Consider the following 13,404-nt stretch of genomic DNA (forward strand, 5'->3'; position numbering starts at 1 on the left):
TAAGTATACAAAAAAAGCGATGATCCCAATACCTAAATGATCTGCAATGCTATATAAAACCCTTTTACCATACAAAGTAAATCAGGAGCGTCACGTTGTAATCTCATTGGGTAGGGATAAGCAGCGGCCTTGACAGAAACGAACACTCCCACACGTTATATTCCATTATCTCTCTTTTCGTTCTCAACCCACACACACACACACGCACATATACACATACACAGTTATGGCTTCTACTTTGGATAAAGCACTTGACGACGTCATCAAGGAGAAACGATCGAGTCGACGATCAAACGATTCGCGTTCTAAGCGATCCTCGGGTCCTTCGACTTCTCGTGGAGCAGGTGGAGCAGGTGGAGCTGGTGGTATTCGTAAACGCAACATTGGATCATCCAGCCGATTGGGAGCCACCTTTGTACGCACTGTTCAATTGCGTGGCAATGGACCATCAGTAAGTGGTTTAGTAAAAGTCATGGTAAGGATGGCGACTGATCGGTTACAAAACTTTTCTTCAGGGTGGTGGTAGACGTAACGTAAACCAGCAGTGGACACACGACTTGTTTGACGAGGATCGTCATAGTGGTCGTTCAGTTGTCTCACGACTAGGTCCTCGTGGTGGTGGTAATCGTCCAGGCCAAGGAGGTTCAGAGCTATTGGTTGAAAACCTTCATTACAATGTAGTCGAAAAGGATTTGCAGGTAAAAGTGGGGATTTGTGGGAGAGATGTAATATCATTGCTCTTGAGTCTCACACACATACCCTTCTTGTTGTATATAGGATTTGTTTGGTATGGTTGGACAAGTAGAAAGAGCTCGTATCACCTTTGATCGCTCTGGCCGTTCTACTGGTACTGCTCATGTAAGGTTTGCTCGCCAATCTGATGCTGAAAAGGCCCTTGACAAGTACAACAATGTTGAATTGGATGGTAAGTAACGCTATTCATATAACAAAAATCGAGAGAGGGTGATGCTCATATATTATTTGGGTGGATAGGTCAAGTGATGCGTATCCAAATGGCACCTTCTCGTCGTGGTGGTGATCGCTCAAATGGTGGAGGAGGATCAACGTATGTTATCCCGCGTTTTCTTTTGGTGCCAGTGACGCAAACATAGCATGATGGATATGCTCCTGCGCCCATTTTACGACAATTGTATTGGATCCTGATCCCATGATTCATTCTTTTATTTAGCAGAAGCAACGTTGGCCGAGGCGGTAGCGGACGACGTGGTGGCGGCGGCGGCGGCGGACGTGGTCGTCAAGGAGGTGATGGTGGCTCACGAAAGATTAGAAACGAAGCAGATTTGGATGAGGAAATGGAGGCATATATGAAATCAAATGAGGTAAGTTTGGTTGTGATTTGGATAATGAATCATGTCATTGATACAATTCCCTTTGTTTAGGATGGTGACGCGGATAAAATGGCTCTGGATTGAATGGAGCTTCCGTGACAATAAAGGCACACAGGAAATTGATCAACAGCGTCTCTCTCTCTCTCTCTCTCTCTCTCGAACTACAGAATGATTACTACTCCCTTCTCCTTACAATCAAGTGTTACACACAATACCCACCGTAAAAATGGCAGTAAGATGAACACCGCACACGTGTTGCAACATGCCGCCGCTCAATGATATAAAAGTGTTCCACAAAATCCATGCAAGTACAGCGTGATTATATTGTTGTAAAAAAAAAGTGGTTATACATATTGAATGAAGTTGGTGTAATTATTACATGCTTTCTATGAAAAGTGGATGTTGTGTTGATTGAATGCGAGAAGTAGTCTAAAAGAGGCATTGATGAGTATGGCTATAGGAAACAAAGAAAATGGATATCAAAGACTCACTTTAGGAAATCGTCCAAGTCACATTTGGCAGCACGGGTATCATTCATGCCTACTGATTCCAAAATACCCAATACTTTGCTCTTGATATCAAAATCACTCTCGATCATCTATTATCCTAATCAGTGATCCGCCCTCTTTTTTTCACTTGCTAGTATCCTTTCTTACCATTTCATGTGCTGAGCAATAAGTCTTGTAGTTTTGTTCGAGCATACTGAGAACGGTTGTTTGCTTGAAATTGGCGGCCAATGTCTTGTGTTTTCGTACAAAGAGAATACGTAAAAGACCATCAAATTCTTTTGGATCAACGGGTGGTGGTGGGTTCTTTGGCTCGAGACGAACGACGGATGATTCAACTTGGGGTGGAGGGCGGAAATTGTTCTTGCCAACTTTCATGACGTGATCGACCTTGGCATAAAGTTGGACATTGACAGACAAACGACAATAAAGCTCATCGCCAGGTCGTGCCACAAGGCGTAAAGCGAATTCACGTTGAAACATGAGAATAGCACATCTATTGTTGCCAATGGATCAATCATCATCACTTAATCACATTCATTGTTTCCTACTTACCTGAAAAGAGGTCGGTGCTCCAACAATTTGAATACCAATGGGGATGAAATTTGATAAGGTGTGTTACTGATGCAGACATCAAAGTAGGGCAACTCGGTCTTCATAAAATCGCCAATCATGATATGGAGTCGTCGTTGATCACCACTAGATACATGTAGATCCCATCAATATGAATTCCTAGGCTTGGTATCCTTGACTCCCTTACCTTGCTTGCACACGCTTTTGCAATTCAGCTGCAAGACGAGGATCCATTTCCACAGCAACCACCTTTTTGGCTTGGGCCAAGATCTTCACTGTCAAGTTACCAGTACCAGGACCAATTTCCAATACTGTATCCGAGGACACCAAGTTGGCCTGAACAAAAACCACCATGTCAGATCTATTATGCCATGCCCGATCTCTCTTCTCTTGCGACGGTTACCTTGTCAACAATGCCCTGGGCAACCAATGGATTCTTCAAAATGTGCTGACCGAGATCCTTGTTGAAGATTGGACCGAGTGATCGTGCATCGGTAGCAGACGCAGCTTGCTTTTTTGACTGTTTGGCGGTGAGTTTTGGCATAGTGGGATGAGAACAAGAAAAAAAAAATGCAACAGCGCCGGAGTCACGAGACAAAATGCAGGCTCATCGAGTTAGAGATCAGCTACTTTTACACTTATCAATCAATGCTCAACTCTTTGAAGGTGCTCAACACACATCTCATATCTACTATAACGCATGATCCCATCTACCTCGTAAAAGATGTACCCTCCTTGTTGAATAAAAGATGATACCATTAGAGTGCTTTGATTCGTATTTGGCTTATGGTGGATGTAAATCAGTGGAAACGAGAGAGGTGCACCTAATGCAAAAGATATCAACTTGCCCACTACATGACCAAAGATGTCACCAGTGCAAGGGGAGGATGATGTATTGATTTGACATGAAGGTCAAGGAACCTATCGGGCTACAGCACCGGTAGAAGATCGAACATCCGAGCTGGGGTTACAAAACCAGCAATCTCTCTAAAGCAGCTTTGCTCTCTCACTCTCTTACTTATACCGCCCAAAACACTTATGGACAACGGCACAAAACAATCGTCTTCCCCTCCACGTTACCATGCTGATCAAGCAACATACAGAGATTTGGTCATTTTCGAGGAACGGTTGCGTGGCAACATGACACGGCTGCAACGGAGGAAAAAGAAATATGAAGGTAAAGGTTTGGGGAGCCAATGGCGAGCATTGCATTGCAATTGACAATGGAGGGGTGTTTTTTTATAGCATTACTTGTTGGTATCCTTATATTGCTTGTCTACTTTTTCTATGTGGTGTTTCTTTCGCCGAGCAAGGTATGTATCAGGGTTGTTGAATGTTTATGCTATCCACCCCAAATCCCCCAAGTTTGGCAAAGTCTCTCCCTCTAATCCATCCATGCTGCCATTAGGATTTCTTTATCCATTTGCTGAATACAGCTGCATTGATAGCAGTAGCAGGCACCCTAGTATTCATCTATCGATCTGGCATCTATTCAGAGAAGATCGTATTTGCATCAGAGTGAGTATTATTATCATGCATGCCATGAGTGATGATGACATTGATTTCCATCTCCAGGTTTGTTCCCCACTGTAACCGTGCTCTTCGATCATTCAATTTACAATTCAATCGACGAGGGAATACCGGCATACTAAGCTTTTATCGACGCATTCCGCACGAATTACAACAAGGATTCGATGCCTATCGGAAGCAGTACCTGGCAAGGAAACGTGCACGGCAAGCAAAGCAAAAGGCATCATAATCACTCTCACAACAACTCTACAACGTATACCAACCAGCATGTGGATCCTTTAAACAACATGGCATGTTTTATTTGAGCCCTGTTTACATAATAGTTAAATACATTTCCTTTCTTCAAATAGTGTAAGAGAGCAAGAAGTGATTGTGTGTAATATAAATTAGAGCTTGGCTGCCTTGATATAAGAGAGATTATCCTTTCTGTGGGTGATGGTCTTCATCAATTCCTAAATGTACATAAAAAAGTGTTAGCTATGATGATGTAAAACGATTTTTTGCTATACTTGCCCCAAAGTGTTGTTTGCCTTGCTCAGAATTGACGGGGTTCTTTTGCACAACATCCCACAATGTTCCATATGGATTGCCTTCCTTTCGACCAAGTGCAGTGTTAAGCTCCTTGTCAGTGAAACCAAATGCATCTGTGAGACCAACAGCATTGTCGGCAATGTTGTTCAAAGCATGGTGGTATTCATCTTGAATCAACTCGGCAGTGGTAGGAGCAATGGTTTGAGTAGTGACAAGCGTTGCCAAGGCCGTGTTGGCTGCAAGGGACAAGAAGAACTAGAATCAAAATTGTTATTAGCACAAGGGGAGCTACTGCATCATGGATTAAAAACTTACCAGATCAGCAATTGATTTGATGACAGGGGCAAGAGCCGAGTATTGTGATGAAGATTGCAATTGATGAACCTTGTTGACAAGTTGTTGGAGGAGATGATATTCAGCATGAGCAAGGCAAATCTCCCAGCATTCAAGGTTGAGATCAGACCATGCACGACCACTTTGCACCTTTTTAGCAAGGTTAGCTGCCAAACGAGCTGCACGTGTACCAAGGATAGCCAATTGAGTGTTGGAATCCAATAATGAAGAAGCACCGTTAAGAGCCACAGGCTGCGTAAGATCACCTTGCTTGAGCAAGTTCAAATAATCCACCGTCTTGAGATTGACATCTTTGCCGGTAGCCAAGTTTTTGATTTGCTTCAAAAGAGCACGACCCACTTGCTGACAAAGTACAAAATTCTCGCCTTCATACGTGTTGGCAGGTACAAAGTTGGCAAATTGTTCAGAGACACCACTGAACACCGAGAAACCATGGCCACCCATTGTTTTGCGTGCTTCTTCGATACCCTCCGAACCACGGCGAGCACCCCATACCTTTAGCGCACAACTGGTAATATGCATCTCAGGAAGCATGTGAGCATCTTGTCTTGCCAACTGCTCGGTCATAAGATTGAAATCATCACCCAAGTTCATGCCACCCACGATCAAGGCATAAGCAGAAGCAATCAATGGGAACAAACGATGCTTGACGGAAGAATAGTGAATGACTTGGGACTCCAATCCATCCCCTGCCTTGGCATTAAATTGTCGACGCATTGTGCAGTATCTCACAGCCACCGTACACGCTCTAGCCAATCGCCAACCAGCATCCGATACAATGCCTACACGTAGCTTGACCATGCTTCCATATGACAGCTTGGAATGAACAGGTGGTGTGTATTCACCCGATTTGGAAACCTTGGCAAATCGCATCAACATGTTGTCTCGAGGAATGCGAACATGATCGAAAAAGGCAACTAGAAGAATCAAACCACGTCAACCATCATGCATCTTAGTACTACCAAGTAATTCCACAACTTACATCCATTATCGGTAACACTGAATCCACCATACGCCTTGGGGCCTATCATTGAGCATGTTAATCATGATGATTGTCATCTATCAAAAGGCATTTGTGTATTACCGATATCGCCAACAGTGACGCCCTTGACAGGTTTGTGGTCAACTAAGGGGGGCAGGCAAACATGTGCATCAGCTGACATGCGGCATATCCGAAAATCTTTTGTGTTACCTGGCGATCGAATAGGCACAATGAAAATGTGAGGACCATAGTTCTTGCCCTTGAGAATCAATTGGGCCTATGATGTATCATACCCCCCGTGTTAGCAAATGGACTCCTCTACATGATGATGCTAGATGTTGGTACCTGTAGAACAGCATGGGTGGCTGCAACACCTAAACCACCGATCCACCACTTTGCAGCCTAATAGCATGTATGTAAGATAGGTTAAAGTCCACTCATCAGAGGATATTCTCCCTCACAATACATACCGTGATATCAGGGCTGTTGATAATGAATTCATCGGTGGCTTCATCAAAGGTGGCAGTGGTTTGTAGACCAACGACATTGGATCCGTGACTAGAGAGTAAAGGAAGTTGGTTTGTACGGGGTGAAAAACAAGGAGATGATGATGACAGGTTGCTGCACAACATACCTCAACTCCGTTTGTGCGTAACAACCAAGGATGGCATGTCGCTTGGATGCTGTCAACCATTTTGCAATTTGCTCATCTGTGCCTTGAGACTGAATGACTGGTATGAAAGCTACAATGACATCAATGCATTAGATTGCTTAAAGGATTTCAAGGTGTTGCTACCATTACATACCTCCATAGTTGAGTGTGAGCTAAAAGTAGAAAGCATGAAAAACATGTCAACGCTCGGATCGTTTGCATATAAGGGGGGTGGTGTGCGTCAACATACCGGTGTGGGGTATTCTGAAATGGCGATCATTTGCAGGTATTCTTCAAAGGACATGTTGCGTTCTTCGGCAATTTCAATCATGCGTCTTGCAGCAACAATCGAATCAGCAAGTTGCTATATGGATAACATGGCGTGTTTAATATCATGAAATGGGCATGTCAATGATAGTAGTTCTACCTCTTGACGGCTTTGAAAAGCGGCACGAGAGCTGTCAATTGCTGGTTCATTTTCCAATATTTGTCGTATTTGCTGTCGCTTGGCTAAGGCTTCAGGGCCACCACGGATAAACGTCGTCAACAAGTCGACTGGGAATGTGGCCTTTTGGCGGGCAGCATTGAGGTCAATGACCGATTGTTGTAGTTGATTGGAGTTGGCCATGGGGGTTCAATGTTAAAAGAAAGAGAGGTGGAGAGAGAAAAGAAAGAGCTTGGGGAGGGTGAAAAGTGAACAAGGTACGGAATAAATGAGCGCGTGTGGCACATACATAGTAATAGTAGTAAGCTGATCCCCAGGGCATAGCTGAACTGCTCTATATGTCATTTGGTATGAGTAAACTCACACGGCCGTGCGAATTGATTGGAGGAACCCCACGTTGATCGCATTACGGTAAAACCTTATTGCCAATGCATTACAATTGCTTTTTTTTATCACGTACAAATGTTGAACAAGGGGAGGAGAATGATGATGATGCTACTACTACTTTAAGAAGGCATACCATCCTTATGAGTGGCTGCCCATTGATAGTAATACAAAAGAGCGATGGTAGGTTGTCCGACTACACAGAATGATATCCTATACGCAATGCATTAGTTTTCACGTGTCAATCATCACCGCTTACTATTCCTTACCAAAAGATGGTGTTTCCTAATGCACTATCCTTGCCACGCCACTTTTCCAATGCACGTGTAAGTGCAATAAGAGGGATTTGACCAAACATGCCCCAGAATGCAAAGCCTGTAATAGCATGGGTAGGGACACCAACAAGGACTTCATGCAACACAGCGGACACCAAAAAGACCAACAGCTGACATACGGCTGGCGACATGCCCTTTTGCACACTAGGAATGTACACGTGACGCTTGAAGAAAAGATAGACAGGTCGATTCCATAATCGCCAATAGGTCGCCAAGTTGCCTGAATTCCACCATGCAAGATAAAAGGTACGGTCACCAAATCGTAACACCTCACTAAGCGCATTCAAGAACGCGTGGAACAAGGCATAAAACATAAGCAGCCAAATGACAACAGCCGTAGTGGATAACTTGAGAACACGTTCGATGATGACCACCAAGTTACGATCTTCGAGTGCACGCAAGGAATTGGCCAAAGTGGGTTTTGCATATTGCTCGGTCAAGACATACATCATCACAAGGCAAACGACGAGTTCGCCTACACGCTTGAGGAAGAAAGTGGCTCGGAACTCGGGAGAGCGTGGATAAGAGGGTTGATAACAGAGCGTGGGCGCAAAGAAGAAATAGACCAAATTGGATGGATGAATATTGTTGGGGTATCTTGCATCCTTATCTTCCACCTCGTTATCCTCATCATCATCATCCTCATCATCATCCTGTTGATCCAATTTTCCATCCACATAGAGTTGACGCAATTCACGATTGACGAGTGCATAGGAAGTGAGTTTGAGAAAGGCAATGAGACAAATGACGACCACAGCGGAGCCAACTATATGTGTATGTGTACACAAGCACAAACCACCCAGTGAGTAACTCAAGCCCACGTGCTTTTGATATACCGAAATCCCTTACGTACCGAGTGGATGGTAAATCTTGGTGTATACAATGTACGATGGGTATGCAAGTAAGAATGTCAAATGAATAATGTGCATGGCTGATGCTACGCGCTCCAATACGGCCACTTTGCTCTGTACATCCGGCTTGGTGTCCCTTGCCCAGATAGCTAATTTGGCCATAGCGTATTCCACCACCATGCTGATCCCCAAGCTGAGAGGTACACTGAGCCACGCCAATACAAATAAACCATAATCTTGATAGGGAATGTAGCTGTGTGGCAATCGAATAAGAAGACCATACTTCATCCAATTCTCAATGATAAGTCGAATGTTGCTTGCACCCAATACCAGCACTACAACAGACATGTAAGTTTTGACATGTTGTTCATCATCATGTTGTTGTCTTCTTCTCCTACTTACTTCCTAAGCGAATGAATCCATTGTAGTTTTCTGGTGGAGCTTCCTTTGATAAGACTGAGGCCTTGCTTAACGTGTGAATAGGGATGGTGTGTGTCAACCCCTGATACGTCTGGCGTTTCTTTTTGTCTTCGTGCTTCTCTTCGAGAACAGTGGACACTCTTCGACTGGTAATGTGGAAATCGCTTCGGTGTCGAATGTCAGACTGATCGTCCTCACTATCGGTGACCACCTTGATGGGCCGACGATGAAGGGTTGTGGCCATGGTGAAGAATACAAAAGAGAAAGAGAGATAAAGAAAGAAAGAGAGCGTGTGTGTGTGTGTGTGAAGGATTAAACGTTGAGCGGACACCCAAAGGATTTAATGATTCCTGCTTCGGCTTGCATGTGAAGACTGGTCCCCCTCACACCTCTCTTTCCTCCCGTCAACAATGTTTTCCCGCTCACTCGTTCAACGTGCTGCATACACCACCTTCAATAAACCCGGCCCTATACCTCTTGGCAACAAGAAACAACAACAAGAAATGCTTGACCTCATTCGCAAAAAGCAAGAACAGGATTTGAAATCAGAAGGCGAACTCCATGACGACGCTCTCAAACCTCCCAAACCTGATTTCGAAGGCCACGTCAACCCAAAGACAGGCGAAGTAAACGGCCCAAAGAACGAGCCATTGAAACATGGTGATTGGAGCTTCCAAGGACGGGTAACTGATTTTTAGTCATTATCAACCATCATTGTACATAGCCAATATCTCGTGTAATACAAGACCCACTTTGATTACAATATACATTTTATTAGAGAGAGTGTGTGTGTCATTTAGTTGTCAGACAACACCTTGGAGAAAAAGTTAGCAGTGAGTTGAATAGCTTCTGTGGCACGCTTCTTATTAAGTTCATCAGTGTAATCACCACGAGCAGCAGCAAAACCGTGAGGCATATCTATGATTGTTGTTTGATACATTGTCAACATCTCATTGTTGTTGCCACACTATAAATCATGATGTCTCTTACCATCAAAGCGGCGGTGTGCGCACTTGTCACCAAAAGGCTTCTGAGACACGACCTTCATGTATTCAGTCTAAATGATAGAGAATGAGCCTTTTGCTTTTAAGCTTATCCTTCCCCACTGTTGCCATCGTTACCATATCAGGTTCATCCTTGCTGGGAAGAGCAAGGAGAGGAGCACCAGCCTTTTCGGCATCCTTGACATCAACAAAGGAGGGATGGACAAGCGAGGCACCACCAAAGAATGAGTCGATGGCGGTCATTTGAACAGCAATCTAAAACATGCGTTAACGATGATGATACATTGTGTGCTACAAACAAGAGATGATCCTCATTGTTCTTCTTCCACCCCACCCCCCTCCCACACAAACCTTGGCACCCCAGCAGAAACCGACAAGGCCAGCCTTAGTAACGCCTTGACCCTGAAGCCATTCAGCAACAGACTTGATTTGAGGAGCAACCTAAAATACCATACATTTGGACGATGAATACATATAATGGATAATGCACCTAGTAGTGTGAAACATACCACTTCAATGGCGCCAACCTTGCCAATCCAAGCAATAAGAGCTTGCATGTCACCCATCTTTTCTTCAGTCCAAGGCTCACCACGGAAAAAGTCGGGCATCACAACCTTGTAACCACATTCCTTGGCAAGGATGTCGCAAAACTGCTTGGTGTTGTTGCTAACACACACGCAAGTATGTTAATTTCTTTCTCATAAAGCATTTGCGCTCATACACTTACTGGGGGCCGAAGATATCGTAAATGACGAGAATGGCCTTCTTGGCATCCTAACATCATGACACATCTATTAGTCAGCCACCCTTGAAAACAAGATACTACACCCCGGGGATCATTTTCTTACCTTAGGACCAACAACATAGACGGGAAGCTCATCAGCTCCAACCTTTTCGATGGTACCAACAGCCTGGTAGTTGCTGGCAACAGGAGGAATTGTACAACAAGCGTGTGAGTGCGACATTCTATATAGTGTGTAAAGGGGGAGAAAAAGCGGCGCGCCTTTCAACCCGGAGCTTCGATTTCATATAAATCCTGAGTGTCGGGCAACCAAGGTTGGTGGGTTTGGTGTGATACAGCCATCCAATGATCCTCCTTCTTCTCAATGTCAGCGGGTTTTTCTTTTCGCATACACCATCATCACGCGTTTATTTCCCCTCTTGAGGATGTTTCTCATTTTGACAGTGGAGAAAAGTATACCCATAATAACATCTATTATATCATCATCTACCCACAATATTGATCCCCCTTCCTCGGAATGATCTAGAAGAGTGTCATTGTGGATGAACAAAGAAACATGGCATTACTTCACCTTCTCATTAAAGTAGAATGAGCATCCAACCTCCTTTTCGACATTCAGTGACATCTACTACATTGTATGTACGAGCCGAAGCATCATCATTGACCGCTTTATTGAATTAAATGCATAATCAAGTTCACAATCATATTCAATCCTTCGACATCTATGACAATCCGGGTATCTCATCTACGAATGTGGTGCATGTATGCTACATGTTGTTGTTAACCTTAGGCGAGTGGGGATGGTGATCGGCTTGAAGCCGACGATAGCCAAGTCGAATTTCTGTTGTTGTCAAAAGTCTTGCTCCGCTCCCACAACTTTTCCTTCAGCGACGATCTCGAAAGCCATGGTCCAGAAAGCCTGCTTGAAATGCAAGACCGCTGATGCCACAGTGCTCATTCGACATGCATACTACTGCCAGTGCGTATCCAAATGGGGAGACGACTTGAATCAACCACCACCATTAACTCTTGGATCTGTAGAACTTGCTTCGTCTATGCTGTTATTGGCAAGTACAGGACAATCATAAACAAATCGAAGACGATCGCACGCATCAAGGGCAAGGTGTTGCTTGCATGTTCTGGAGGACCTAGCTCAATGTGAGTAGCTACTTCGTGGGTTGTTGTTTGTATCATGTTACTAACAACGCTTTAATAGTGCCATGCTCGACCTGACCAAAGATTTCATGCACGTTGAGCCTCATCAAAAGAAAAAGATCCAACTATTGGAGTCAGCTACCATTTGTCATATCGATGAATCTGCACTCTTCCAAGATCAAGTAGGCGGATGATGTTGGGTTGAAATCTCGAGTGGTTGATTGACAATCATTCAACTCTATAGAAAGACACGGCTGCACATTTGGAACGGATAGCCAAGGAGCATTTCCCAAAGATGGATTTTATCACACAGCCCATGGAAGACGTCTTTTCCCCTGAATTTCTTGGTGATCAATCGTTTTCAAGTGCATTGAAGCCAGTGGACGGATCCAATGATTATGGTAATGTTAAAAGGGATTCATTTGTGGATGTTCATATCATTGATTGTGGGAACCGTGTCTCTAGAGCTGTTGACCCAAGTCATTGATCAAAAGCTGCCTTCCACTCGCGATGAATGTGCCGAAGCATTAAGAGATCTGTTTGCTGGTATTGGGAAGAATTCGGCCAAGGAAGACCTTTACTGGCACATTAAACAAGCTATGTTGGTGAACATTGCCCGCCGTGAAAAGTGAGTAATCAAGGTGAACTGAGCCTTTCTGGATGCAACTAACCAAGGATCAATAGATGTTCGTATATCTTCATGGCCGATTCAGCTACACGCCAGGCGATTAAGATGATTTCGATGACGAGCAAAGGAAGGGGTTATAGCATTCCATTGGATGTTGGTGCCGAGAACGATACCAGTTTTTCAGATGTGGCTATCTTGAGGCCTATGAAGGATATGTTGGCTAAAGAGATCGGATTGTACAATCGGTTCCGAGGCTTGGATGACTTTGTTACTGCGCCCACCAACTTTGGTACGAGAGCACCGGTCAAAAGCTCCATTGAAAAACTCACAGAACGTAAGTTGATGAATGATCTCGATATAGATTTTAGGTCTCATATTGTATGTCTATTTTAGATTTCATCGCCACACTTGACCGCGGCTTTCCATCCACTGTGAGCACGATTTCTCGGACAACATCCAAATTGACACCATCAAGCGATATAGACATGAACCAGACCTGTGCCATGTGCCATATGTGAGTATAGCGTATTCATCATGCATTTGGAGATCCGGATACTAAAGCATTTTTTTTCATTTAGGCCATATGAAAATGGTATTGAAGATTGGAGAAGGAGGATCACTGTTTCACGTGCAAAGGACCAAGAACAAGCACCTGCTCAAGAGACCAACGATGCTTCACTTGTCGATGTCAACCAATCCTTGTGCTACAGCTGCCAAGTTGATCTGAAAGATTACAAACCCAACACCATTGAGAAGCTTCCTCCATACATTGCCCAAACGATTCTTCAAGAAAAGAAGCAAGATAACCTTAGAGAGCAGATCAAAGACTTTATTCTCGATGACAATTTATAAATCTGTATTTTTACCACTGCTACATTGTTGAAGGGATGTTTGATATAAGCCATTGACATAAGGGACCAAGCATTCAAAGTTCCACTTGACTGAGTTTTTCATCCGTCAGAA

At 44.0% G+C, this 13,404-nt stretch overlaps 8 protein-coding genes across 8 annotated transcripts; 4 read left to right on the plus strand and 4 right to left on the minus strand.

Moving 5' to 3' along the window:
• Positions 1–226: 226 nt before the first annotated feature.
• On the plus strand, positions 227–1,433 carry O0I10_002388 (uncharacterized protein; the record flags this gene model as incomplete). Its single annotated transcript, XM_058482471.1, has 6 exons — positions 227–451; positions 516–698; positions 778–925; positions 994–1,066; positions 1,190–1,340; positions 1,401–1,433. 6 exons carry the CDS (start codon positions 227–229, stop codon positions 1,431–1,433), a joined length of 813 nt encoding a protein of 270 aa, XP_058346969.1.
• A 302-nt stretch (positions 1,434–1,735) lies between these two features.
• O0I10_002389 (dimethyladenosine transferase) lies at positions 1,736–2,972 on the minus strand (the record flags this gene model as incomplete). Its single annotated transcript, XM_058482472.1, has 6 exons — positions 1,736–1,778; positions 1,841–1,947; positions 2,006–2,351; positions 2,411–2,554; positions 2,616–2,764; positions 2,832–2,972. 6 exons carry the CDS (start codon positions 2,970–2,972, stop codon positions 1,736–1,738), a joined length of 930 nt encoding a protein of 309 aa, XP_058346970.1.
• A 494-nt stretch (positions 2,973–3,466) lies between these two features.
• O0I10_002390 (uncharacterized protein) lies at positions 3,467–4,187 on the plus strand (the record flags this gene model as incomplete). The annotated part of the gene is made up of 4 exons (XM_058482473.1): positions 3,467–3,605; positions 3,674–3,741; positions 3,837–3,946; positions 4,004–4,187. 4 exons carry the CDS (start codon positions 3,467–3,469, stop codon positions 4,185–4,187), a joined length of 501 nt encoding a protein of 166 aa, XP_058346971.1.
• A 157-nt stretch (positions 4,188–4,344) lies between these two features.
• Positions 4,345–7,105, minus strand: O0I10_002391 (uncharacterized protein; the record flags this gene model as incomplete). Its single annotated transcript, XM_058482474.1, has 12 exons — positions 4,345–4,410; positions 4,472–4,744; positions 4,805–5,760; positions 5,826–5,867; positions 5,928–5,969; positions 6,036–6,102; positions 6,171–6,227; positions 6,296–6,383; positions 6,460–6,568; positions 6,632–6,650; positions 6,728–6,841; positions 6,905–7,105. The coding sequence occupies 12 exons, from the start codon at positions 7,103–7,105 to the stop codon at positions 4,345–4,347; spliced, it is 2,034 nt and encodes a 677-aa protein (XP_058346972.1).
• Positions 7,106–7,428: 323 nt separating this feature from the next.
• Positions 7,429–9,156, minus strand: O0I10_002392 (uncharacterized protein; the record flags this gene model as incomplete). Its single annotated transcript, XM_058482475.1, has 4 exons — positions 7,429–7,519; positions 7,576–8,407; positions 8,495–8,827; positions 8,895–9,156. 4 exons carry the CDS (start codon positions 9,154–9,156, stop codon positions 7,429–7,431), a joined length of 1,518 nt encoding a protein of 505 aa, XP_058346973.1.
• A 166-nt stretch (positions 9,157–9,322) lies between these two features.
• O0I10_002393 (uncharacterized protein) lies at positions 9,323–9,610 on the plus strand (the record flags this gene model as incomplete). Its single annotated transcript, XM_058482476.1, has 1 exon — positions 9,323–9,610. The coding sequence occupies one exon, from the start codon at positions 9,323–9,325 to the stop codon at positions 9,608–9,610; it is 288 nt and encodes a 95-aa protein (XP_058346974.1).
• Positions 9,611–9,708: 98 nt separating this feature from the next.
• Positions 9,709–10,881, minus strand: O0I10_002394 (uncharacterized protein; the record flags this gene model as incomplete). The annotated part of the gene is made up of 7 exons (XM_058482477.1): positions 9,709–9,830; positions 9,903–9,969; positions 10,034–10,171; positions 10,268–10,357; positions 10,426–10,582; positions 10,644–10,690; positions 10,765–10,881. The coding sequence occupies 7 exons, from the start codon at positions 10,879–10,881 to the stop codon at positions 9,709–9,711; spliced, it is 738 nt and encodes a 245-aa protein (XP_058346975.1).
• Positions 10,882–11,563: 682 nt separating this feature from the next.
• Positions 11,564–13,293, plus strand: O0I10_002395 (uncharacterized protein; the record flags this gene model as incomplete). Its single annotated transcript, XM_058482478.1, has 8 exons — positions 11,564–11,637; positions 11,700–11,816; positions 11,875–11,995; positions 12,058–12,214; positions 12,279–12,441; positions 12,498–12,775; positions 12,835–12,955; positions 13,020–13,293. The coding sequence occupies 8 exons, from the start codon at positions 11,564–11,566 to the stop codon at positions 13,291–13,293; spliced, it is 1,305 nt and encodes a 434-aa protein (XP_058346976.1).
• Positions 13,294–13,404: the final 111 nt, after the last annotated feature.

This window comes from Lichtheimia ornata (assembly GCF_029851405.1).
Source record: "Lichtheimia ornata isolate CBS 291.66 chromosome Unknown scaffold00006, whole genome shotgun sequence".
NCBI classification, from domain to species: Eukaryota; Fungi; Mucoromycota; class Mucoromycetes; order Mucorales; family Lichtheimiaceae; genus Lichtheimia; species Lichtheimia ornata.